This window comes from Miscanthus floridulus, chromosome 14, assembly GCF_019320115.1.
Source record: "Miscanthus floridulus cultivar M001 chromosome 14, ASM1932011v1, whole genome shotgun sequence".
Taxonomy (NCBI): domain Eukaryota; kingdom Viridiplantae; phylum Streptophyta; class Magnoliopsida; order Poales; family Poaceae; genus Miscanthus; species Miscanthus floridulus.
Window position 1 is genome coordinate 24,078,212 of NC_089593.1, and position 27,242 is coordinate 24,105,453.

The window sequence follows — 27,242 nt, forward strand, 5'->3', positions numbered from 1 at the left end:
GCCCTTGGGCAGTGGGAAACAGAACATTCAGTAAAAGCGTAGATCATTTTTTATCTAATCGCCCTAAACATTGTGCCTAGAACTGATCTGTCAAAGGTTGTATCCTGCAGTGCAATAGCCACATCTATAGCATCAGTTTCAACAACAATGCGATCCATTCCTAATGCTGCTGCCTGCTCAATGGCCTTCATACAGGCCACTGTTTCTGCATGTTGGGCATTCATCAGAAAATCAGTTGCACCTGCTCCTGCAGCCATCACCTGACCAAAGTGATCACGAATAATGAATCCCCATCCTCCTTGGCTAGTCTCTGGCAAAAAGGCCCCATCATAATTTGTCTTATAAAATCCGTCAGGAGGAACCTTCCACCTTGAAATGGTAGATTGTTTGTGTATTGGATCATTCTTGTTGTGCGCTAAATTCCATACGTTCAGATGATAAAACACATCATTAACAACTTCTTGGGTGCTCTTCCTTCGTTCCCCAGCGTTCACTTTGTTGCGTGCAGACCACCAGCACCATAATAGTAGAAAAATCATATGTTGCTTATCACAATCCAAATCCCGCTGCGCCTCCCAGCCCGCATCACCGTGCCATTGCCTCCTGACTCCCTCACGGCCGGCAGCCGAATTTCCCTCCATCGCCGTTCTTCTCCCTACCTTTCCCGAAGCTCCTCCTCGGCCTTGTCAAGGTAATGAAGCTCCTCCTCGGCCTCCATGGTGGATCGAATGATTTGAATGAGTAGTTAGGGTATGGAGAAAAATATGAGTTCGTTAGAACGTTGAATTGAAGGATTATGATTAGGATTGCCAATGTTAAGGTTAATTGGTTAGTTAGAATTATGATTACCATGTATTTTGCTTGTTTGAGTTTGCATCTCAACTTTTATATGTGAATAAATATATGGACACACTGATGATGTACTAAATTTTATTTTTTACTGACCAAAGTATAGTTTTTATATAGTTTTCATGTTTGCATCTAAGATAGAGTTTGCACCAAAGTGTGGGTTATATTTTATCTGTTGCAATACAAATGGTTCTCATTGACATTAATTTGTGATGTTTTGATTTTTGTTTGTTAAATTACAACCGTTTTGTTAGATGCAAGAAATGTATCGAGAGGAGTTTTGGCAAAAACGGGGTCATCCTCGAGAGTTATACCCCGACGCGTCTAACAAAGATGCCCCCGTCCCTCCTGACCCCCTGTCCCTAACTGTGACTGTGGTTTCCCGACCGACGTGTTTCAATCGAGACATCCAGACACAGCGGCGCGTTGATTCTACACATGCAGTCGTTTTAATGTAAGTAATTGTTTCTACTATCTTTTTTCTTTATTTGTGCAAGTATGCTACTAATATTTTGTTGGAATCGTGTTGTGTAGGACTATGATGAGGTTGGTTATTTTTGTGGTAAACATAAAATTAGATTTTATTTATTTTGCTAAGACATATATGATATAATTTTTTGTTTGAACAGAGCACTAGGAAATGCAGGTGGGAATGTTATGATGGTCAAGCTAAGTTCTTGGATGAACTGAAGGGGAGACAAGTAATTGCACGGAAGAGGAGATATGGACCTGACTACGTCAACCAATTCGTTAAACATAAAAAAACAAGATGCGTGAGTTTACTATACAGCGCGGTATTCGTAATCCGATCGATGTTGGGCTTGACAAATGGGAATTAGAGAGACAGAGGGTGTTAGAGGAGGAGAGGGCAAGGGAGGAGGCAAGGGAGGAAAAAAGAGTACAGATGCAGGTCTTGAATGACAATGTTGTTGCATTGTGTGTCAGTGAGTCATTGGAAGCCTTGTTATTTTCATTGTCTGATTTTAAATGTAATATAATCGCGTTGCTAACTTGTTGCATTTCATACATGAAGGGATTGGATGTAGCGAGGACCACGCCGCAGAGGTGGCCCGTGCAAGATTTGAGGAAAAGAAGTTACATGAGCACAGAACGCGAGCTGGTCGTACTGTTCAATCTCCGATTGTGTTGTCTGATGAGGGGGACGAGGATGAGGACGGCACTGCTAGGTTGAGCGATCTCATCACTCTTGCTGAGGTGGGCTTACAGACGGAGGACACTGAGGACAACACTGGCAGACTGAGTGAGCTCATCGCTCTAGCAGAGGCGGGCTTGCAGGCGGAGGAGGCGGAGGACGACACTGGCAGACTGAGCGAGCTCATCGCTCTAGCAGAGGTGGGCTTGCAGGCGGAGGAGGATGACGACGTGTTCTTCACTCAGGTCGCAGAGGCCGCAGATGAAGTGGAGGCTGCTTACTACAGGCGATAGACAAATCAAGGCAATGCAGGTGAGCCTAGCCACATGAGCCAGACAGAGGAGGACGTGTTCTTGACTCAGGCCGTAGAGGCCGCAGGTGAAGCAGAGGCAGCTTACTATAGGCGACAGGCAGATCAGGGCAATGCCGGTGAGCCTAGCCACAGCAACGAAGTTGTATTAGAGGACTGGTACTCGGATGACAGTTGCTTACTCAGTATGTTTCAGACTGAGGATTGGTACATGTGTGCTAGTTCAATATTTTAGATTTGATATTTGTATTGTAGTAGAACTTTCTCGGTGCTGCATTGTATTTCATTTGAACTATTTATGTATTGTACCCATGTAGCAAACACTGTTTAATTTTTGTAACGGACATTGTGTTATCTCATTAAACTTTCGCCATGAAAAATGGTATTACAATGCTGCTGATGAGCATGGCACGCCCAGCATGGCGCAGCGGTCAAAGCAGCAGCAAAAGGAACAAGGCACTTCTGTTATGTCATTGTGTTGATTTAACGAATAGGTCAACATGAAGGATAAGTGCATGAGACAATCAATACACAAGTTCAGCAATACTAACTTGTACGCGTCCCAAGTTCATCGCAAGTTCGACAATACCACTGTTCGACATAAGTTCAGCAAGTCATAACTACGAAACAAGTTCATCAATACATAAGTTCTACATTACTCGATATACTATATGTTCTATCAGTATATGGGTGTCCGAGTACAAGTGCATCCTAAAGAACTCCTACGACCTAGGAGTATATGGTGACCGCGAATGTCGTTGCCTCTTCGGACGTGAAGGCAGCATGTTAGGGGTGAACCCAATGTCGGTACGGTCTCGCTGGCGGTACATCCGATGGTACTAATGAGTGTAACTAGGACCCTACAATTACAATATAGGCATCGTTACTTACAATGTTTAAGTAATTGTGACGTATATGGCGAAGAGTTGTTTCAAGTACCTATGTGTCGAACTATGTAGGAAATGGTGCATCACCATGCTGAGACATCTCAATCTCATCGTAGTCCTCCTCCTCATCCTCCTCATCCTGGTCCTCAACATCATGCTCCACAGGACCATTGCCGCAATTGCCAGGAGTACGAACATAAGAGGTCCCATCAGCCATCGTGTCGGAGGAACCTGCTCGTATCGGCATAGTGCTCGAGCGTAAGGAACTAGACAAGTCCGGGTCATAGGGCATCTCCCATGGAGTATCCACGCAGCTGAGCTTCTATGCCAGCTTCTTGTAGCTCCTCCTCACTTTCTGCAAAAAAAGAAAACACGGATGAATGAGTCATGGAAACCATTTAACCACTGTTATGTCTCTGAGAATAGAATGTACATCGACGAAGACGTGTAGAATGTCATGCGGCTCCCCTCTGGTCTCGTGAAGTCACACGGCTGCTTCGTTGGATAGACTTGTCAACTGTGATGCCTGCATACACAAGCGAGCTAAGTTCGTATCACTACAATTCATAGGAACGCCGACGTGCAATTGTATTGAAATTCACAATTCTTACCACGTATCTCTATAGCGGGGCTCTTTGAAGCTGTGTCTCCATCCTTGTCGCATCGTCGTACGCATCAGTGATGTCATCCTCGTCTTCGCCCTCATCAATTGGCTTGTTAGTGTAGGGGCCTGCATATGTGTGCGAGTACTCCTATGCAACCATTGGAGGTAGCGGTTGAAGTTGCGTTGGTCGTGCGGCGGTATCTCGGCGATCAGGACCCTTTGCTGACTGTCCCATTCATGGATGAACGGGGTGTGCATCACGGCCCAATTCTTCTCCGTGTACCCATTCCTTCTATCGTACCTACAAGTTTAACGTAAGTTAGTGGTTGTATGTATGAACATGACTGCTAAATTATTATGTTTTAGTTGTCGCACCCATGCAACTTTCTGTTGGTTATGTACAACGGCGGTGTGCATGGTTGCAATCTTCCGAACTGCCTATACACCCTTATAGGGTAGTGCATCTTGACCACGTCGAAGAAAATTAGTGGCCCATTAAAAAGCCACTTGTCCGACTCTTCCTCAGTGCGAGGACTCAGGTACCCCTCTAGCTCAAATCTAGACCACGGACACCAATTCACCTGAAAGTTAGGTAACTACAGTTAGGTTTTTGGAATAACAAAAAAGGAACAACACTGACTAGCAGTATCAAAGTGGTCGTTACCCAGTGCTGTGTCAGGACGTCTAGCATGTCTGAGTACTGCCTGTACCGACACTTTGGGTTCCCTCTAACTACCTCCGCTTCTTGCCAGATGTATAGAGCAGTCGGTCCTATGTCCACATGATTCCATGCCTGCATTGAATAGGATAATCAGTCACAAGTGCGGCATCAAGTTTGAGGAAAATAAAAAATCGATGCACTTACAGGTAAACCGTGAACAATGGGCCTCCTGACTGGCCATCGCTCCCAACACCACACCAGTAGTAGGTGGGAACAACTTCCTAGGTTGGCACCTCTTGTACTGCGTCGGTAGGCAACGCAGAGCTGACGATAGATCCATGCTAGGACCGCGCTGCCCTAGCTGTACGCTCCTATATTCTCCCATGGCTGGCTCAGTATGTTGAGGAAGGCCTAGCTGATGGTGTTACCCGATGCGTCAGGGAACAGGAAGGCGCCTAAGAAGTGCCACAGCCACACCCTAGCATACCTCTTGATCTCCTGCTCTGGAGCGTCTGGGTGCAGCGGCACCCTGAAGTTTTCTGTTATCCAGACTGAACTGACACTGGATGTTTTCCTGCAATGTTTTTAGGACAATTACATGAGAGCTGAGGGATAAAAAATAAACATTAAATTAGACAAAGACAATACGCATCGTAAAAGTTATGTACTAAACCCTCCATTTAAATAGCAAAATAATTTGCAGAATATGTAGACCAATGACAGACTTAGACCATAACATATATTTGTGATATAAGAGACCAACCAAAGACTTGCATGTGCTGGTGTCAAAATGGTAAATGTTTGGAACGTAGAAATTCTTACTTTGCTCTCTTAGCATTCTCGTCCTCGGGTGGTCTTCTGCCACAGAACTACTCCACCAAGTCCATCCAGTGATCGTTATCAAGGATCCCAGTCACTAGAAGACCCCCCAACCGTAGACACAGAATCATCTTCACGTCTTGCATTGTGATAGTCATCTCGTCACAAGGAAGGTGGAAGGTGTGGGTATCTGGCCTCCACCTGTGGGTTTTTAATTCAAACAATGAGACAAATCAATGCTTTTTACTGTCGCAAACGTGTATCAAATCATACCTATCGACAGCAGCAGTGAGAAGTGCGGGGTCGAGGATCGGTAGCCTAGTGTTGAAGACGCGAGCGATCTCAAGGAAGTTGGCATGCTGTATGTACGGTCGGTATCGCTCGTCCCAGCGGTGCGGCTGGTGCGTGTGTAGTCTAAGAGGTACCAAGTCCTCCTGAAGTTCCAACAGGCGTTTGGCTCGGTGGTCCTTGTCGTAGTGCACCTCAAGAATGGGGTACTGCGGATGATGATCCCCATCCTAGTTCAAATTTCAAATGTATATGTTAGAACAAATATTAAGAGTACTATAATTTGATGGAACATTAGTGCATAAAAACAAAGTAAATATAAAAGAAATAAACTATTATGCAAAATTATAGAATAAACATATATCATAATAAACATAGCTCCAAAGTTCCAATGTACTAACATAGTAGTTTTAAATAGCATAGCAAACAATTAACATTAATATAATAAAATGTATGCTATATGCACCTGCTGCCCTTGCCTTCTATGCCTGCTAGCCTTGTGACCAGGTTCTTTGCAAACGGAGCAAAGATTCCTGCCACGGGTCTCGTTGAAGTCTCCCCCTCTGTACAAGTCTTCATCGTACCCTCTCATAGCATCCATGTCCCCCTTGAGTCGCTTCTTCTTCCTCCTACCCTTGCCTACCTTCATTAGATCCGGATGTGGTACATAGTCATAACCATGATAAGGTGGCCACTGTGTCAGGTCAAGGTATGGCTTGAAGCTCCTCTCCTAAATACTAACGGTGTTCGAATGGAGATACAAGGGTGACATATATGGTAGATCCTAATAGTTATACCCACGAACCCTGCAGGCCATGATCATATGAGAGCAAGGGGCATGCATGATTTGAGGGACGTTGCAACTACACTCTACTTTTTTAAGATCCACTCGATAGTTTCGTCCACCATAACATTCGCCGCCCAAGCTTGTGCCACCCTTGCCCCATACACTAAAGATATGGCGACGGGGTCCATACGGCTTGGTGGTGTGCTGCTTGGCCAATTTCTCTGCCTCCTTCAAATGTTCTGCTTCGGCCTTTCCAAAATGCCCCTACTCAGCTATATTCCTCTGTGCAAGTTCCCACCTCTTGACAAAATATTTGTTGCAGTTATGAAAGGAGAATTCAACAATTCCAGACACCGGTTCCCATGACTCATTCATCCATGTTTTCTTTTTTTGCAGAAAGTGAGGAGCTACAAGAAGCTGGCATAGAAGCTCAGCTACGTGGATACTCCATGGGAGATGCCCTATGACCTAGACCTGTCTAGTGCCTTACGCTCGAGCACTATGCCGACACGAGTAGGTTCCTCTAACATGATGGCTGGTGGGACCTCTTATGTTTGTACTCCCGGCAATCGCGTCAAGGGTCCCGTGGAGCACGACGTTGAGGAGGACGAGGATGAGGAGGATGAGGATGAGGATGAGGACGAGGATGAGGAGGAGGACTACGATGAGATTGGGATGTCTTAGCTTGGTGATGCACTATTTCCTATATAGTTCGACGCATAGGTACTTGAAACAACCCTTCGCCATGTATGTCACAATTACTTAAACATTATAAGTAACGATGCCTATATTGTAATTATAGGGTCCTAGTTACACTCAGTAGTACCATCGGTTGTATCACCATCAAGACCGTACCGACGTTGGGTTCACCCCTAACGTGCTGCCTTTAGGTCTGAAGAGGCAGCGACATCCACGGCCACCATATACTCTTGGGTTGTAGGAATTCTTTAGGATGCACTTGTACTCGGAGACCCATATACTGATAGAACATGTAGTATGTCGAGTAATGTGGAACTTATGTATTAATGAACTTGTTTCGTAGTTATGACTTACTGAACTTATGTCGAACTGTGGTATTATCGACCTTGCAATGAACTTGGGACGCGTATAAGTTTGTATTGCTAAACTTGTGTATTGATTGTCTCATGCATTTATCCTTCCTGTTGACCTATTCGTTAAATCGACATGACGACATAACAGAAGTGCCTTGTTCCTTTTGCTGCCGCTATGACCGCCGCGCCATGCTAGGCGCGCCATGCTCAGCAGCAGCATTGTAATACCATTTTTCATGGCAAAAGTTTAATGAGATAACACAATGTCCGTTACAAAAATTAAATAGTGTTTGTTACATGGGTACAATACATAAATAGTTCAAATGAAACACAATGCAGCACCGAGAAAGTTCTACTACGATACAAATACCAAATCTAAAACATTGAACTAGCACACCTGTACCAATCCTCAGTCTAAAATATACTGAGTAAGCAACTCATCATCCAAGTACTAGTCCTCTAACACAACCTCGTTGCTATAGCTAGGCTCACCGGCATTGCCTTGATCTACCTGTCGCCTATAGTAAGCTGCCTCTGCTTCACCTGTGGCCTCTGCGGCCTGAGTCAAGAACACGTCCTCCTTCGTGTGGCTCATGTGTGCTCACCTGCATTGCCTTGATCCATCTGTTGCCTATAGCAAGCGGCCTCAGCTTCATCTGTGGCCTGAGTGAAGAACGTGTTGTCATCCTCTTCTACCTACAAGCCCACCTCTGCTAGAGCGATGAGTTCGCTTAGTCTGCTAGTGTCGTCCTCAGCCTTCTCCACCTGCACGCCCACCTCTGCTAGAGCGATGAGTTCGCTCAGTCTACCAGTGTCATCCTCAGCATCCTCCACCTGCAAGTCCACCTTAGCAAGAGCGATAAGATCACTCAACCTGGCAGTGTCGTCCTCATCCTCGTCTCCCTCATCAGACAACACAATCAGAGATTGAACGGTGCGACCAACTCGTGTTCTGTGCTCATGTAACTTCTTTTCCTCAAATCTTGCACAGGCCACCTCTGCGGCATGGTCCTCACTACATCCAATCCCTTCATGTATGGAATGCAACAAGTTAGCAACGCGATTATATTACATTTAAAATTAGGCAATGAAAATAATAAGGCTTCCAATGACTCACTGGCACACAATGCAACAACATGGTCGTTAAAGACCTGCATCTGTACTCTTTGCTCCTCCCTTGCCTCCTTCCTTGCCCTCTCCTCCTCTAACACCCTCCATCTCTCCAATCCTCATTTGTCAAGCCCAACATCGATCGGGTTACGAATACCGCGCTGTATAGCAAACTCACACATCTTGTTTTTGTGATGTTTAACAAATAGGTTGACGTAGTCAGGTCCATATCCTCTCTTCCGTGCAATTACTTGCCTCCCCTTTAGTTCATCCAAGAACTTAGCTTGACCATCATAACATTCCCACCTGCATTTCCTAGTGCTCTGTTCAAACAAAAAATTATATCATATATGTCTTAGCAAAATAAACAAAATACGATTTCATGTTTACCACAAAAATAACCAACCTCATCATAGTCAACCACATGGCCGCAATAATGGCCTATTCCAAGCTCCAAAAGGACTAGACCATAGTTGGATTTAACACCACATTCGCACTTGACTAGAGGTGCTTTATAAATTAACCTTTCTTTCTTCTTTTCCTTTGCCTTTGGTGGCTCCGGCCATTGATTCTTTGGACCGTAGAGCCACTCATTGAAACAACACTTCACAAATCCATAATGCTATAAGATAATACATTAGTACACGCACACATATAGAGCTAAACATTTAAACAGATACACTTTCCACTTACTTTGCGTTTGTTCGGACACACAAACTCCAACGTATTCTCAGGGTTTATCATAGCTCGATCTCCGCATTCGCACAGAGGAGGTTCCTTGGGTCATCTAACTATGGCTAGGTGCTTCTCCTTAGCCATCATTGGTGGGGGGTTAGAGGGGGTGGAACCCACTGCTTGAAGTGCTCATGTGGATGTCTCCCTCTACACCAATCATCGAAAAGGTGGTACCTAGGGTCAAACTTATCTGCACCATCGATCCACTAAAAGAAAAAGCACCTCTCATGGTCCTACATAACAAGATTCCAACAAAATATTAGTAGCATACTTACACAAATGAATAAAAAAAGATAGTGGAAACAGTTACTTACATTAAAATGACTGCATGTGTAGAAGCAACGCACCACTGTGTCTGGATGTCTCGATTGAAACACGTTGGCCGGGAAACCACAGTCACAGTTAGGGATAGGGAGGTCAGGAGGGATGGGGGCATCTTTGCTAGACGCGTCTGAAAGGTCCTAATGGCTAGAGGGGGGTGAATAGCCTATTAAAAATTTCTACAACAATACTTAGCAAACCAGTTAGACAATTATAAGGCGAAGCAAGTGTTGCGCTAGCCTACTGAAAAAGCAAGCCACCTACCACAATTCTAGTTTTTATAGTTTCTAACCACACAATGGCTATGTCACTATACTAAGTTAATGTGTTCTCAAAGGCTAACTAAAGAGCCACACTAACCAAACTAACAAGCCCTCACAACTAGCTACACTAAAGAGCTTGATAACTAGTTTGTGGTAATATAAAGAGAGTGAGCAAGATGGTTATACCGCCATGTCAAGGAATGAACCAATCAATCACAAGAATGAATACCAATGAAGATCAATCACCTCAGAATCAAATGATGACACAATGATTTTTTACCGAGGTTCACTTGCTTGCCAGTAAGCTAGTCCTCATTATGGCGATTCACTTACTTGGAGTTCACGCGCTAATTGACATCACACGCCAAACCCTCAATAGGGTGCCGCACAACCAACACAAGAGGAGGATCACACAAGCCACGAGCAATTCACTAGAGTACCTTTTGACTCTCCATCGGGGAAAGGTCAAGAACCCCTCACAATCACCACGATCGGAGCCAGAGACAATCACCAACCTCCACTCGACGATCCTCGCTGCTCCAAGCCATCTAGGTGGCGACAACCACCAAGAGTAACAAGCTGTTTACACCAAAATTTGGAAGAAGAGTCACAGGGACTCGAAAGCTCCCAAGATCATGTCATCAAGGAATCAATTATGTGCAAAAGGAGAAAGGCCGCCCGCCTAACAGATGCCCAACCAATTTCTCAGTAAATTGTGAAACTATGGGAAAGAACATGTGGCTTTCCTGGTGGGCGTTTGGAGGAACAAACAAGGGGAAGGTGTCCACACATTTTAGCCCTTGCAAACACTAGAACAGCTCTGCGAGCATGGAGAGAAGACTCAGGTGATATCACAAGAATTCTTCTAACCGCAATAGCTGGTCCTCTTGCTCGCCAACGCGCTAGAATGAGCGACACAATCACCCTACGCACAAGAATTCTTCTAACCGCTCAAGATCTTCATAGCAAAAGGATAGACCATGGAGGGTTCGGTGGAGTCAGGAGCACTCGAGAGGGCAGATAGAAGAGAAACATGGCTGAATTGTTGAGTTGCTCTCACTAGGGTCAGATAGACATTTTATAGCCAGCCTAGAAAGATGAATCCAAGTGCCCGTGAAGCAATGATGCTCTCGTAAAAGTTTTGAAGCATGGGCTCATGAGCTGACATAGATGACAACAAATAATAGACCCCAGATCAAGATTCTCTACCCGTGACTGCAGACCTATCGGGGATGCAAACATGATAATTTTGGAATAAAATTACTTTTATCCCAAAATTGGGGGGGCATGTGTTTACACCAAAATTTGGAAGAAGAGTCATAGGGACTCAAAAGCTCCTAAGATCATGTCATCAAGGAATCAATTGCATGCAGATTGGAACTAGCTGATTTGAATGCAACACTAGAATCGCCTTTCTTCAGGTAGCGCCAGCAGATAACGACAAAGGTTATGATGGCGCGGGGACAAAGCATGTTGGACTCTACAAAAAGGGAAAGATTAGAGTCCAAGTTATCTTAAATTAGGAATGTTTTCTCTAGGGCCAAAGATTGTGATGAGTCATGCTTAGATAGGAGTCATGTGTAGGTCCCGGGTATAAATATCAAACCCCAGCTATTGTAAAGACACAATCAATCAAATACAAGTTACTTTTTTTGGCTCCGGCCACCCCTTAGGAGTAGGAGTGGAGTAGATCTCAGTGAGTTCTTCGGCAAGTATGACTGCATTAATCCGGTCGACCTCCACTGCTTGTCTATAAGTACCATCATAGCTTATACTTCTGTTCATACGGCTACATCGATCCAGTCGACCTCCACTGCGACTCTGGTATAAGCTAGTTATCGACTCTTGTTTAGTTCAAGTACGGCTGCATCGATCTGATAGACCTCCACTGCTCGAACTAGATTAAGGTCAAATTATCGGTTCTATCTAAGGGTGGCGTTCTTTCGGATAGATTTATTAAGTTACCGATATTGCTTATTACTTTCATTGTTTATTTAATTACAGCAATATCACTTCGCCCGATTGGAATTGATCTAGATCGGCCTTATATCTTGTTTAACCCATCATTTGTTAATCTAAACTGATATAATCTACACTTTAATTGATGAGTTATGTTTTATCGGCTGTTTTATATCAATCTTGATCGTGCATAGCGTACAGTTAAGGCATGTCTGATCTTGAGTAGATCTATTGGCTAGCAAAAACTATTCCGTGGCCCGTTATCATGACCTGTGTGATTCTGCCTCACACCCCACTGTTAGCACCGTGGAGTGAGGATCATTATTTGGTAGATCCATTCCTGTGAGGGCATGACCTTAACTGTGCGCTATGCCTGAATCAGCTGTTTTAGCCGATATCGAGCACTTTCATGAACAGTTCACATCACGAGATCATTGAAGTAGGGATAGGTTGAAAGATGTGTTAGCCCCATAATCTTATTATTGTATTATGGCCTGCATGATTCTGCCTCATGCCCTACTAATATTAGTGATAAGTTAGGGTCGTCGAGTCTATTGTTATTTCTACAGCCTGCATGATTTTGTCTCATGCCCCACTAGTCATAGCGATAGATGAGATCTAATACGTTCATTAGATTTATCTTTATTAAATGGTTGAATGGTGATGAGTTATTTCTTTTATATAAAAGGGGTTCGGTTACTTGCAGTTATTGGCTTAGCATAAATTAATCATTGTTGACATCCTTTTGCCATTGACCGATATTTGGCTAAATAATGATATTCATCTTGAATGATAATCGATTCTTCTTACACCACCCCATGAGCTTTAACTGATTTATTCTTATGAATATGCTGGAATTGACTATTTAGTCGATCTCCTTTCCTATCGGCTCTCAGAGCCGCACATTCGGGACTATCTGGCAACACCGGCACGTTCCGCCTTAAATTACTGATAAACTTTCTCTTCTTGTCAATTGCAGGGTCAAATTGACTAGCATGTCTTGGGAGGAGTGCGTAGGATCTACCATCCCTATGCTGAAGTTAGGCGGACCTCTAGCTCCATCGAGCGAACCCTTTCGGCTTGCTTGTGTGCCCTCGGCATAGGACGAAATTTCTGTGTCGACACACGTTTCTGGCATGCCTGGTGGGACCCCACAATCGTCATGAAGGTTCACAACAACAACGACATCCTTATGGTACATTACGAAGACCTACCTGATGGAGATAAAAGTGTCATCAGCAAAGCTATAGAAAATTTTTAGAACAAATGTTTGTTGTCCTACACCAAAACATGTGACAATATAATTGTTCAGAAATTTCCACTACCAAGAGTTCTATTACATGGGCAGATAGATACAGTTGAAGCTGAAGATAGACGTTTCTTTACGGAAGTTATAGACAAATCTATTTGTGATGCCATGTCAAGCCATAATGAAGCTTTCTTAGACACATTCCACAACGCCATGAAAGAAGCGATTCATGGGTTTCCAGTTGGACAAGGTGGGCTGGTTTATTACAACATTCCAGATTTGGCGACCCAAGGGACTAATCAAGTCGGTACCAGCCATCAAGAAGCAGCACCAGCTGGTAATAATGATGTCCAGGCAGTTCAGGGTTCATCTGAACAAGCTCAAGGAACTACTACGAATCAGATACAGTATAATCCTAGACCGTCGGTACAGCATGTGCAACAGCTAGTGGGGCAAGATCAGAACCAGGTGATCAATTTTGGCACATCAGGCCACATACCATCGCTAGCTCAAAAAATAGCACCATCAATTCAAAGGATTCGTAGAGATATAGATCCTCATGTCTACAATCAGAGACTTCAAGCAGCAAGCTAGCAAAGGACCTAGCAGATAGAGATTCCACAAGGGTGTCATTATGGCACAGATTATAACACCCTTCATATGATTCTGAATCCAGGGTATCAAGGCACACGAGATTTAAATCCATAGATGGGTCAGCAGGTGCAGGGAAATCCAAATTCATATGCTGACGAGTTGTTGCTAAAGGTGACCGAGATGATGAAGAATTAGTTTGGTCTGAAGCCAAAAGGGCTGACCTTCTTGTATAAATGCCCATATCTAGAATGGTATAATTTGGTCGCTCTTCCCACAAATTACAGGCTCCTAGAGTTTGCTAAGTTCACTAGCCAAGATAGTACCAGCACAATAGAACATGTCAGTCGGTATCTTATACAATTGGGTGAGGCATCAGTTGAGGAGACCCATCGAGTTTGTTTCTTCTCCTTGTCCCTGTCAGGGCTAGCCTTCACTTGGTTTTCATCACTGTCAGTCAATTCCATTGCCAATTGGACTGACCTAGAGAAGAAGTTTCATACATATTTTTACACTAGGACCAGAGAAAAAAAGAGAACCGATTTGACAACTATAAGACATAAGACTAATGAATCGGGCACTGAGTTTCTTCAGAGGTTCCGAGAGACGAGGAACTTATGCTTCTCATTAAACTTGGTTGATGATCAGCTAGTAGCTTTAGCCGTTCAGGGGATGCTGCCAATGTGGAAAGAGAAAGCTGTTGTGACAAGAATTTGATAACTTGGGTTAATTGGCTCAATGAGTGCAAGCACTTAATAGCCAATTCCAGAGTATGCGCAGAGATACCCAATTTCAGAAGAGTACCATAGTAGCCGAAGCTTATAATCCATACTCAGTCGATGACGCTATGAAGATGAGGAAGAAGAAGTTGCTACGGCTAAATGGAATTAGGGCAAGAAGACAGTAATGGTGCTAAATCCTTGGGGAAGAGGGGTCGAGGAGAGCTATGACTTTGATGTCACAAAATCAGATAAGCTCTTTGATTTCTTGCTTGAGAAGGGACAAATCAAGTTGCCTGATAATCATGTTATATTGCACCCTGATCAGTTGAAGAATAAGAAGTTCTGTAAGTTCCATAATGCTACTTCTCATTCCACTAATGAATGCAGATTTTCTAGCAGCATATATAGAGGGCTATTCAGCAAGGAAGGCTCAAATTTTATACGCCTTGGAAAATGAAAGTTGATGATAATCCTTTCCCAGGAGATCAAAACATGGTTGATGCTAAGCTGCTCAAAGGAAAGACTAAGGTCCTAATATCAACCAAATCAAGGGAAGCTGGAACAGTTGATCCCAAGATATAAATATCGGCTGATGAGTATAGAGAAATTAGAAGACATCATGACAAGCAAAATAGCCGATATGAGCAGGGGGAAACGTCAAAAGATGGGGCGACAAAGCTGTGAGTTACTTCTTAGATCCTATTGAATAAGTGGCAGCAGCAGAAGAGAAAGGATTATCAGCGTTGGTTAAAGGATCTAGAATACCAGTGTCAACTAGAAAAAGAGAGGTATGAAAGGACACAAGCCGAATCACATTGGAATTCTCCTTTCTTTAGACATTGCTAGAATTAAGGTTTGAAGTTGCCTACCAGACATGACTGTCCAGAATGCAGCGATCAATATTAGAAGTTTAGGCAATCTCAAACCAACCGCCAGTCTATCCATGCTCAAGATGCATATCATCATAATAACATGGATCGGCGTTTAAAGAATAAAAGTGTTCATGATTGGCTTGGAAAACAAGTTGTTGACCAAGACTGGGCTGATTATGAAGAAGGCAATGAGAGAGAATATGTTTGGCAGGAAGGCCAATGGTGTCTAGGAGGTTTGACAAGGAGCCAGAAGAGAAGGGTGCAACGCTTGAGGAATAAGGAGTTGGAACAGGCTCAGGCATCCAATAAACCTCAAGTATGGCGTACCAAGCAAACAGTCGATAGAAAGCAATCATCGGCTAATATCCAAATTGCTTTTTTGTTGCCATCAGAATTTAGAACTCCGGCAGATCAAGAAGTTTATTTGGATTTCGATGAATTAGAGTATGAGGAGATAGTTACCAAGTTGATGGTTGTACAACAAGCAATATTTGATAAATCAGTCAAGCATCGGCACTTAAAGGCTTTATATATGAAAGGTTTTGTTGATGGGAAGCCGATGAATAAGATGTTAGTGGACGGAGGTGCTTCTGTTAGTCTTATGCCTTACACCACTTTTCATAAACTTGGCAAAGGACCAGGAGATCTGATGGAGACTAACATGATGCTTAAGGATTTTGGAGGTAATGCATCTAAGACCCGAGGGCAATAAACGTCGAACTAACAATTGGGAGTAAGACTCTGCTCACCACATTCTTTGTCATCGATGGAAAGGGGTCATATAGTTTGCTCCTTGGTCGTGATTGGATTCATGCGAACTATTGTGTACCATCAACCATGCATCAGTGTTTGATTCAATGGCATGGAGATGATGTCGAACTGGTTCATGCTGATGAGTCTATGAGCATCGCAACAGCCGATCCAGTCTTCTAGGAACTAGGAGACTTCGAATGCTTTTCTAGCAAGTTATGGGAAGGAGGCTTCATTAAAATCAGCAATGAAAGCCAACAGCCGATGCAAGCAATCAGCTCTAAGAGTTTATTTTAATAAATAATCATGGATTCACGTCGGCCATTTGATTGAGAAAAAAATATAAGCATTAGTCCTGGAGATGGGTTTAGGCCGACGTATGTGAATGTTAAGTCGAATCATAAGTGCAATTTAGAGTTGATAGATTTCTTAAAGAAGTTCTATTTTGCTTGATGGGATGCTTAACCTGGGTTGATCAAATCATTTAACTTTTGGTATGAAAAGTTCTGTGGCAAAATATTTAAAGGGGTGTTATCTTAGCATTTGATCAACACTTGATAGTTGATTCGTTTAGTCATCGGCTCTAATAGCCAGTACTAGAAAGGTATCGCCTCTAGTTCAAAAAACAAAGATCTTCAAAGACATAAAAGCTGATATGATACGTATCGCCTCCAGAGCAAGAAATAAAAACAAAAATAGTCATACACAAGGGCATTGCACTAAGACACATTCATGAAAGAACATGAGTCTTTGTTCATCGGTTTACCCTAAGTACAAACTAATCGAAGACCTTGTTCACTACATCCTGAGCGGATGTAATGTCCATAATGGCCTCCACAGCAATGATGAATTCTTCGAGTAGGTCCTCATGTCCCTCAGGGCCATCGCCCATCGGGAAGCCAGCTTCCATAGCGTGGAGGTCATACCTGATCTAGACTTGCGCCGCGGTTAGCACCACCGACGCACCATGATGAATGCCGTGGAGGGCGATCTCCTGAGCATGGGCTAGGATGTCTTGGAGGCGAGCATTGATGAGAGAACCCCAAGCATTGATGACATCCGTGGCCACATTCGCTGCTAGTTGGAGAGACTCCGACTGCACCGTTAGGGCTGGCGATAACAGAAGACTATCAAGATAAAGACGATGGAAATCAGAATAGAAACATGCATGGAACTCGTCTTACCTGCCACCGTGGCGTCAGATTCAGCCAGCCGTGCTCGAACAGCACTGGCCTCCTCCTTAGCCGCATTAAAGGCCGCTTGGAAGACCCCTAGATGGATCTCAAGCTGGCCGTTTTTCCGAATCGCCTCAGAATAGTGGTCCTCGGCCGCCCTCCATTCTCGGAAGAAGCGCCGGGCATCGTCGTCGTTGTATGAGTTGGAGGAATCTGACGACGAAGTCGGCGCAGAAGATGTAGCATCAGAGGGCTTGACGGTCCTGGGGAGGGAACGAAGGCTGTCATTCATGATGAACCTATAGACGAGTTAGAAAAGATCATCATCATGAATAGAGGATGTCAATCTTACCACATGCGTCGGAGGCGCTGGTTCATCGGCATGTTCTCCTCCGGGGCCTCCTCCACCGCGCACTTGCCACGGTTCTCCTCACTAGCCATGAAGAGAGAAAGGCCGCTACAGAGTTCTGCAAGGGTGAAGAAAAGCAAAGAAACATGAATGGTTGCAAGTGCGGATGTGTTCAAGGCCAAAGCCCTTGGCTGGTATTTGAAGCCACGGGACGAAGGGGTGGACGCCTTGGGTCGTGCAAAAGGTAACCACAATTAATAGGAAACGAAGTGTCACCTCACTAATACCGAAGAGAGTACAACGCCGGATGACTAAGGATAGAAGATCGAAGGGCTCTCTTAATAAAGGTCGTGTTTTTAGACCTAAATAGGATTAAGACCGGGAGTCTGTAATCAGCTATTTTCAAAATTGGTTGTTTAGCCAGAACAAAGGTGATCAATCGACGGTGATAGTTCTTTAGCCTCTTGCCTATTCGAGTTCCCATTGGCCAAAAGAGTTTCACGATCAAAGAGACTCCTCTGAGCCTGTTTCACCTTCGGGACCTGATCTTGAAAAATGGAAAAGGAAGACAAGACTCTGGAGAGGGCTGAGGATGGATTACCCTTGATGGCCAAGAGCAAAAGAGCTGATATGGCTGCCTTATGAACTTGTGTATAGCCATAATGCAGTCCCTCCTTGGGAAGTTCAAACTGGATCGAGGCGTGTTATGTTGCAGAATGATTTGTCAGCCGAAGTCTACAAGGATCTTACGATAGATGACTTAGAGGATTTGAGTTGCCTTCGGCTATGTGCTCTTGAAAATATTGAAGCCAATAAACTAAGGGTTGCAAAATATTACAATAAAAGAGTCAAGAATAAGCAATTTTCTAAAGGAGATTTGGTCTAGAAAGTAAACTTGCCGATCGGGTCAAAGGACAGCAAGTTCAACAAATGGTCACCTAATTGGGAAGGACCTTATCAAATCAAACATTGTGTGCCTGGTAATGCTTATGTTTTGGAAACACTGTGAGGAGAAGAAGAATTCGGCAGAGCAATCAAATGGGAAATATTTAAAGAAATATTACTCTAGCGTTTCGATTAATACTTGACAACCAATTTGCTCGGTCGTCGGCTCTAATAGCCGATAGAAGAAGGGTATCGCCTCTAGTGCAAAAATAAACCCAAAGGGGTAAAAGCTGGTATGATGTGTATCGCCTATAGGAGCAAAGCAAACACGGACAAAGTGATGCATATAGTATGAAGTACGAAACAAAAATCACTCAAGACGGAGAAATTGTTTGCTAATATCACCAATCACAAACTATGGGCCAGAAAACACTTTGGCTACTATATCATCGGCCTAGGAAACAAAGGCTACGAAGTTAGCAACGCTGAAGAAATCCTCAACCAGGTGCTCATAATCCCCAGGGTGCACCACGGCTGGAAAACCATGGGGAAGGAACCGAAGTTCGTGGCCAGAATGGGCTTGCGCAGAAGCCAATGCCATGGCGGCACCATGGTGAACGCCATGCAAAGTGACCTCCCTAACATGGTTTTGGGACATTGTGCAGGCGAACCACCGGGACGGCGCCCCTAGCATTGATGAATCCCACCACGTACTCCGCAGCCAATCGGAGGCTTTCTAGTTGAGCAGACAAATCTAAAAAGATTCAAAAGGAAGATGATCAGGATCTTGAAGATGAAATTGAAAGGAAGCAAAGGCTATGATAGATATCTCACCCATGATTCTGGCCTCGGCCTTGGCCAACCTATCCTCCACCAAATCGGCCTCGGGAGGCGATCGGCATTGAACCATGGCCAGAGCCGATTCTGTGAGGGAGAGACATTCAGTGAGACCCTGGCCATGCCGATCAATGGAGGCAAGCAGATCGTCATTGTCAATGAGGGAGTTGGTGATGAGCTATTAACGAAGAGAACCCTAAAGGCCAAACGGAGTCGGCCCTATCCCCCGAGGCAGTGGGAGCATCACGAGTTGTACCCTCCTGACGATGAAGGCACTGACATGATGATGCAGATCCATTGAGGTCCTCCTCAACAGACCTCTTGCTATTCTCTATGATCTCAAACCTATAGAAAAGCAGGAACTATAATAAGGACGCAGAAGGGTTGAGACGAAGTGAGTTGTTTTTTGATCCCTAGCCGTGGCCCGTATATATAGCCCGGGAAGGTGATGAGATAGATTTCGCTGGGGGTGTGAAATTGAAATCAGAAACAGAAATGGATCGACACTCTAGAAATTCAGGGGACGGATAACGAAGAGATAACATATTCAAACTTATTGCTTCCCCAAATTGCAAAATATCATGGGATGGATACGAAGAATTTACATTGACCAGAGATCAACCCACCAGGGCTTCTTTGGATTGAAGGGAGTCTGGGTCCCCACAAGGCCGATGGTCATCGTGAACCAAGTCACATCGGCCCGTTGATAAAATTGTGCTAGAGAAGGGGAAAGGCCACCTGCCTAATAGATGCCTAGCCGATTTCTCAGTAAATTGAGAAACTATGGGAAAGAAGCTTGTGGCTTTTCCGATGGGTGTTTGGAGGAACAAACAAGGGGAAGGTGTCCACACATTTTAGCCCTTGCAAACACTAGAACAGCTCTGCGAGCATGGAGAGAAGACTCAGGTGATATCACAAGAATTCTTCTAACCGCAATAGCTGGTCCTCTTGCTCGACAAGGCGCTAGAATGAGCGACACAATCACCCTATGCACAAGAATTCTTCTAACTGCTCAAGATCTCCATAGCAAAAGGATAGACCATGGAGGGTCCGACGGAGTCGGAAGCACTCGAGAGGGCAGATAGAAGAGAAACATGGCTGAATTGTTGAGTTGCTCTCACTAGGGTCGGATAGACATTTTATAGCCAGCCTAGAAAGATGAATCCAAGTGCCCGTGAAGCAAAGATACTCTCGTAAAAGTTTTGAAGCATGGGCTCATGAGCTGACATAGATGATGACAAACAGTAGACCCCAGATCAAGATTCTCTACCCGTGAGTGCGGACCTATCGGGGATGTAGACGTGATAATTTTGGAATAAAATTACTTTTATCCCAAAATTGGGGGACATGTGTTTACACCAAAATTTAGAAGAAGAGTCGCAGGGACTCGAAAGCTCCCAAGATCATGTTATCAAAGAATCAATTTTGTGTAGATCGGAACCAGCTGATTCGAATGCAACACTGGAATCGGCTTTCTTCAGGTAGCGCCAGCAGATAACGACAAAGGCTACGATCGGCGCCGGGACAAAGCATGTTGGACTCTATAAAAAGGGAAAGATTAGAGTTCAAGTTATCTTAAATTAGGAATATTTTCTCTAGGGCTAAAGATTATGATGAGTCGTGCTTAGATAGGAGTCATGCGTAGGTCCCGGGTATAAATATCAAACCCCGGCTATTGTAAAGACACAATCAATCAAATACAAGTTACTTACTTTTTTCAGCTCCGACCACCCCTTAGGAGTAGGAGTAGAGTAGATCTCAGCGAGTTCTTCAGCAAGTATGGCTGCATCGATCCGGTCGACCTCCACTGCTTGTCTGTAAGTACCGTCATGGCTTATACTTCTGTTCATACGGCTGCATCGATCTAGTCGACCTCCACTACGACTCTGGTATAAGCTAGTCATCGACTCTTGTTTAGTTCAAGTACGGCTGCATCGATCCGATCGACCTCCACTGGTCGAACTAGATTAAGGTCAAGTTATCGGCTCTATCTAAGGGTGGTGTTCCTTCGGATAGATTCATTAAGTTACCGATATTGCTTATTACTTCCATTGTTTATTTAATTACAGCAATATCACTTCGCCTGATTGGGATTGATCTAGATCGGCCTTATATCTTGTTTAACCCATCGTTTGTTAATCTAAACTAATCTAATCTATACTTTAAACGATGAGTTATGTTTATCGGTTGTTTTATATCAATCTTGATCGTGCATAGCGTGCGGTTAAGGCATGTCTGATCTTGAGTAGATTTATTTGCTAGTGAAAACTGTTCCATGACCCATTATCATGGCCTGTGTGATTTTGCCTCACACCCCACTGTTAGCACCATGGAGTGGGGATCGTTATTTGGTAGATCCGTTCCTGAGAGGGCATGACCTTAACTGTGCGTTATGCCTGAATCGACTGTTTTAGCCAATATCGAGTGCTTTCACGAACAGTTCACATCACGAGATCGTTGAAGTAGAGATAGTTTGAAAGATGTGTTAGTCCTATGATCTTATTATTGTATTACGGCCTACATGATTTTGCCTCATGCCCCACTAATATTAGTGATAAGTTAGGGTAGTCAAGTCTATTATTATTTCTACGGCCTACATGATTCTGCCTCATGCTCCACTGGTCATAGCGATAGATGAGATCTAATACGTTCATTAGATTTATCTTTATTAAATGGTTGAATGGTGATGAGCTGTTTCTTTTATATAAAAGGGGTTCAGTTACTTGCAGTCATTGGCTTAGCATAAATTAATCATTGTTGACATCCTTTTGCCATTGACCGATATTTGGCTAAATAATGATATTCATCCCGAATGATAACCCATTCTTCTTACACCACCCCACGAGCTTTAACTGATTTATTCTTATGAATATGCTAGAATCGACTATTTAGTCGATCTCCTTTCATATCGGCTCTCATTACCGCATATTCGGGACTGTCTGGCAACACCGGCACGTTCCGCCCTAAATTACTGATAAACTTTCTCTCCTTGTCAATTGTAGGGTCAAATTGACTGGCACATCTTAGAAGGAGTGCACAGGATCGACCATCTCTGCGCTAAAGTTAGGCGGATCTCCAGCTCTATCGAGTGAACCCTTCTGGCTTGCTCGTGTGCCCTCGGCATGAGACGAAATTTCCGTGTCGACACAAGCGAATCCCACAGCAAAACACGAACACCAAGTGCCTCCAGATGCAAACACTCAAGCAATGCACTTGGATTCTCTCCCAATCTCACAAAGATGTTGAATCTATGATGAAGATGAGTGGGAGGGCTTTGGCTAAGCTCACAAGGTTGCTATGTCAATGCAAATGGCCAAAAGAGTGAGCTTGAGCCGGTCATGGAGTTTAAATAGAAGTCTCCACGAAATAGAGTTGTTGTACCCCCTTCACTGGGCACAGCACGGGGTGACCAGATGCTCTAGTCAGATCGACCGAACGCAGGACCCTAGCGTCCGGTCAATGGATGGCTGCCACGTCATCCCTCTCTTCAAATACTGAGCGCCCGATCTCAACGGTCAAGTGATGATCGGACGCAGCACAGTGCCACGACCGGACGCAGGACCCTAGCGTCTGGTCACTTCCAGTAAGGTTCCAGCTGTGACCGGATACATCAGTTTGATCATGACCGGACGCAGGACCCTAGCGTCCGGTCATTTCTAGTAAGCTTCCACTCATGACCAGACGCGTCCGGTCATGCCCGACCGGACTCGCCCAGCGTCCGGTCACACATCGTTTCCACTGTGTGCTGCCACGTCAGTAGGACTGGGCGCACCTCGCCAGCATCCGATCGAAGACCGACGCTAGCATCTTCACTGCTTCCACTGACCAGATGCACCGGTCCAGTTGAGGCCAGCGTCCGTTGTACTCTGTGAAATCCTTTTTTCTGTATAGGGCGCCGGTGACACCGTCAGACTGTCCACACTCTACGGGACACTCCGCCGATGAAGTTTCTTACCCTTGCTCAAATATGCCAAGCACCAAGTGTATCACCTTGTGCACATGTGTTAGCATATTTTCATAAATATTTTCAAGGGTGTTAGCACTTCACTAGATCCTAAATGCATATGCAATGAGTTAGAGCATCTAGTAGCACTTTGATAACCGTATTTCGATACGAGTTTCACCCCTCTTAATAGTACGACTATCGATCCTAAATGTAATCATACTCACTAAGTGTCTCGATCACCAAAAATAAATTGGCTCCTACCACTTATACCTTTGCCTTGAGTCTTTTATTTTTCTCTTTCTTCTTTTCAAGTCCAAGCACTTGATCATCACCATGACATCACCATCATCATGTCATGATCTTCATTTGCTTCACCACTTAGAATGTGCTACCTATCTCATGATCACTTGATAAACTAGGTTATCGCTTAGGGTTTTATCAATTCACCAAAACCAAACTAGAGTTTTCAGCATCGGTGTATAATTCTCGAGGATGACCCCGTTTTCGTCAAAACTCCTCCCGATACATTTCTTGTATCTAACAAAACAGTTGTAATTTAACAAACAAAAATCAAAACATCACAAATTAATATCAATGAGAACCATTTATATTGCAACAAATAAAATATGACCTACACTTTGGTGCAAACTCTATCTTAGATGCAAACATGAAAACTATATAAAAACTATACTTTGGTCAGTAAAAAATAAAATTTGGTACATCACCAGTGTGTCCATATATTTATTCACATATAAAAGTTGAGATGCAAACTCAGACAAGCAAAATATATGGTAATCATAATTCTAACTAACCAATTAACCTTAATATTGGCAATCCTAATCATAATCCTTCAATCCAACGTTCTAACGAACTCATATTTTTCTCCGTACCCTAACTACTCATTCAAATCATTCGATCCACCGTGGAGGCCGAGAAGGAGCTTCATTACCTTGACAAGGCCGAGGAGGAGCTGCGGAGAAGGTAGGGAGGGGAACAGCGAGGGAGGGAAATTCGTTGGTCGGTAGTGGGGGAGCCGGGAGGCAATGGCGCGGCGGTGCGGGCTAGGAGGCGCGGTGGCGGGGGCAGGGCGGCACGGAGGCGGCTGCTGTACGGCGCGGAGTGAAACAGGGAGGGAGGGGCGGGACTGGGCCGCGGACCTATATTAGGCTCTGCCGCGTCCTGGCGAGTGGCGCGCCACTGTCGCGCCTTGATGCTTGGCGCGTCACTGCTGCGTCCTGATCGGTGGTGTGGCAGAGCTGACCATGTCGCCGGTCAGGGCCCTGGCCGCTGCCACGTAGACAGCCTCGCCGCGCCCCCTTGCATGTCGCGGCAGCTTTAATTTGCCGCGCCGTGCGAACAGGCGAGGTCAAAAATGTTAGATTTGAAAAAAATAAATAAACAGTGTTAGTTTGAAAATTAGTTAAAAAAATGTGTTAAAAAATCGCCATTACCGTAGGGTACTGTGACCCGGCTGATCCCCCTTTCTATCCCGCTAGGATCTACAGCGATCCCCGCCCTGTGTCCAGGCCAAGGGCAGTGAGTGTACTTTTTATCATTTCAGTTCAGAAACATTTAGCATAACATCTGCGTGACAGTTGCTTTTCCATTTGTTTTGAAGGTTTACAATGAGACGAGGTTTCGATGGAAGAGTGGCCAAAGACTGTTTCCACGTGTCCTGCCGTGGCATGGAAGGCATGTCGGGTGGCCCCGTGATCAGCACCGAGGGTGCCTTCGCCATGGTTTCTAGAGGTAACATTCTCGGGGTGACTGCCATCTCGATGGACACGTGCAAACTTGTACTCCAGAGACATCTCCGCATCCACGATTTCTTATATTTCTAATTTCTACTTCTAATACAACGAACGTCTTACCGGGACGAGTACGTACTCTTGTGCCTTGTGCTTTTTTCAGGGTCTGTCCATGGAGCAGCTGGTGGCCATGATCCCATGTTTATTTTGATCAACCAATACCCATACCATGTTGATTTTGGTCAACCAATACCCATAGGATTTTTTAACCCTCTTGCTAGACTCTTCTTGGTGAACTAGCAAACGTGCCCGTCTGGTGCGCACGAAATTCAAATTTTGTTCCGTGGCTGAATTTTGTATCGGTATGTTATAGTTGGATTTCTAATAGGATTAGTCCTTCTCAAACATGTCTACGTATCTATGGGAATGAATAAAAAAAATAAAAAAAAATTGTATCTAGATGTTCTGGTTGGATTTCTACAACCTGTTCGGCAAGCCATAAACGATCGTATATGATTGTGAATTATAAATTGGAATAGTATTTTTCTCTCACATCAAACCAGCTAAATCAATCGGCTCCCCTACCCCCGGCCGCACGCGCCGCTTGTCCATCCCGACCTCGCACCCGCCCACTGCCGCGCCGGCGGTGGGCGCACCCGGCCTCGGCGCACCGCGCGGGCGGGACGAGGACGGAGCGCCCGCGGCGGTGCCCCCCAACCCCTCTCCCCCCGCGGCTGGCGCGCGCCGGCGTGGCGGGTGTCGACGCTGGGCACTGTATTCAAATCAAATAGGTTCTTTCCTGCAATTTGATTTGGTGGGAACTGTATTCGTTTTACTTCTCAGGCTGTGTTTAGTTCGGAAATTTAGGAATTTAGCTACGGTAACACTTTTGTTTTTATTTGGCAATTAGTGTTTAATCATGGACTAATTAGGCTCAAAACGTTCATCTCGCGATTTCGAACCAAACTGTGCAATTAGTTTTTTTTTTGTCTATATTTAATGCTTCATACACGTATCGTAAGATTCGATGTGATGGCTACTGTAGCATTTTTTGGGAAACTTTTTTTTAAACTAAACGCAGCCTCAAAATGTCATACTGCTCATTTTTTCTTCTCTCTCTGTCCCTGGTGCTATAACAGCAATCTTGTACTGACGGTACTGTGACATCGTTCTTTTACTTTTTCCCATTATTCCTTTGTGCAGTTGGTTTGTTCTGGTGGTTAAGGTGCTTGTTGATTAGGTTGCTGAGCCTTTGATTGACCTTGTTTTCATTTGTGCAGTTGGTTTGTTCTGGTGGTTCAAGGTGCTTGTTGATTAGGCTGCTGAGCCTTTGATTGAGCTTGTTCTTAATCATCAATCTGCTACAGCAAACTGCCATGTCATAACAACAACCAATATGGAGGTTTTCGAGGATGTCGTTGCTTGTTTGCTTGGATCTAAACCCCGTCTCGAGGTTAGTCTGCCTGGACCAGTTTATATGGTATATCGGCACATGTCCTTTCTGCCTTGCAGCTTACAAGGTGTTTTTGTGAGAACCATTAGAGTTGATTAATACAATTTGTTGGTTGATATCAGCTAAAGCTGTTTTTTTTTTCATTTCTGGAAAAACGCGTTTGATGCGCCCATTCGAGCCTGCAATAGAATGGTTGTATATGAAATCTGTCATGTTGTTTGTTACATTTGTTTTAGTGCAGTGACCCCAATAAGCTCTGCCATAAATATTTTATACGGACACATTTTGGTAGTTTTCCTATTATTTTGTCATCCAACCTGTGCTTACAGTCTTTCCCAAAAAATAAGTTCTAATTTACAGATTATTTACTCCAGTTTCTCTCTCATACCATACTGTCTGTTCTTGGCTCAAGTAGGTAGAACGGATACAGCCATGTAATTTCTTTGGTCATATTTAAAACATGGGTTGTCAAATTAGCTGAGTTCTTAGTTATGACTAATCATTCAATCCAATATGTGCTGCCTACCTGTTACTTCTTATTTATACTGCCTAATTACTCATGATAGCGAACTGTTTACAGGTTTAGGTTAAGCTCTTCTGACCAATTATTTCTGCTCCAAAGATCATCCTAATTGCGAATTTTGCATTTTGGTACGTTCTCTTTCTATGTTTTGGTCCCACCTGGGTTCTAAGATTTTTTTTTCTTCCATGTTTTTTTTAGCCTTGTTCCAGTTCAGTGCCCCACCACATTAGTCTTCCCATTTGCTGTTTGTCTGTATTAACAGATTTTGCCGTTTGTCTGTATTGATCTATTTGTGTGGCCTGAACACTATGGTCCCCATTTGCTCATAGGTTTGTTTCAGCACC

General features: G+C 44.2%; 2 protein-coding genes, 1 long non-coding RNA gene and 1 pseudogene across 3 annotated transcripts; 2 read left to right on the forward strand and 2 right to left on the reverse strand.

The window, feature by feature from the left end:
• Positions 1 to 50: 50 nt before the first annotated feature.
• LOC136503196 (uncharacterized) lies at positions 51 to 718 on the reverse strand. Its single transcript, XM_066498348.1, has 2 exons — positions 660 to 718; positions 51 to 369 (listed from the first exon to the last, which is right to left on the reverse strand). The coding sequence occupies exons 1-2, from the start codon at positions 716 to 718 to the stop codon at positions 51 to 53; spliced, it is 378 nt and encodes a 125-aa protein (XP_066354445.1).
• Positions 719 to 1,113: 395 nt separating this feature from the next.
• Positions 1,114 to 2,432, forward strand: LOC136502792 (uncharacterized). The gene is made up of 3 exons (XM_066498036.1): positions 1,114 to 1,303; positions 1,479 to 1,793; positions 1,883 to 2,432. The coding sequence occupies exons 2-3, from the start codon at positions 1,619 to 1,621 to the stop codon at positions 2,293 to 2,295; spliced, it is 588 nt and encodes a 195-aa protein (XP_066354133.1). The 5' UTR covers positions 1,114 to 1,303; positions 1,479 to 1,618; the 3' UTR covers positions 2,296 to 2,432.
• A 1,089-nt stretch (positions 2,433 to 3,521) lies between these two features.
• Positions 3,522 to 5,441, reverse strand: LOC136503198 (serine/threonine-protein phosphatase 7 long form homolog; annotated as a pseudogene).
• A 20,176-nt stretch (positions 5,442 to 25,617) lies between these two features.
• Positions 25,618 to 27,208, forward strand: LOC136506047 (uncharacterized). The gene is made up of 4 exons (XR_010771392.1): positions 25,618 to 25,713; positions 26,203 to 26,375; positions 26,942 to 27,026; positions 27,161 to 27,208. It is a non-coding gene; the product is annotated as an uncharacterized lncRNA (long non-coding RNA).
• Positions 27,209 to 27,242: the final 34 nt, after the last annotated feature.

What these genes read in the sequence shown, in the direction of transcription:
- LOC136503196 (XM_066498348.1), bottom strand. Translation starts at nt 718, where the DNA reads ATGGAGGCCGAGGAGGAGCTTCATTACCTTGACAAGGCCGAGGAGGAG. An exon ending in GAGGAGGAGCTTCGGGAAAG is followed by an intron (nt 370 to 659) that starts GTAGGGAGAAGA and finishes TACCATTTCAAG; the next exon opens with GTGGAAGGTTCCTCCTGACG.
- LOC136502792 (XM_066498036.1), top strand. Translation starts at nt 1,619, where the DNA reads ATGCGTGAGTTTACTATACAGCGCGGTATTCGTAATCCGATCGATGTT. An exon ending in TGTTGTTGCATTGTGTGTCA is followed by an intron (nt 1,794 to 1,882) that starts GTGAGTCATTGG and finishes TCATACATGAAG; the next exon opens with GGATTGGATGTAGCGAGGAC.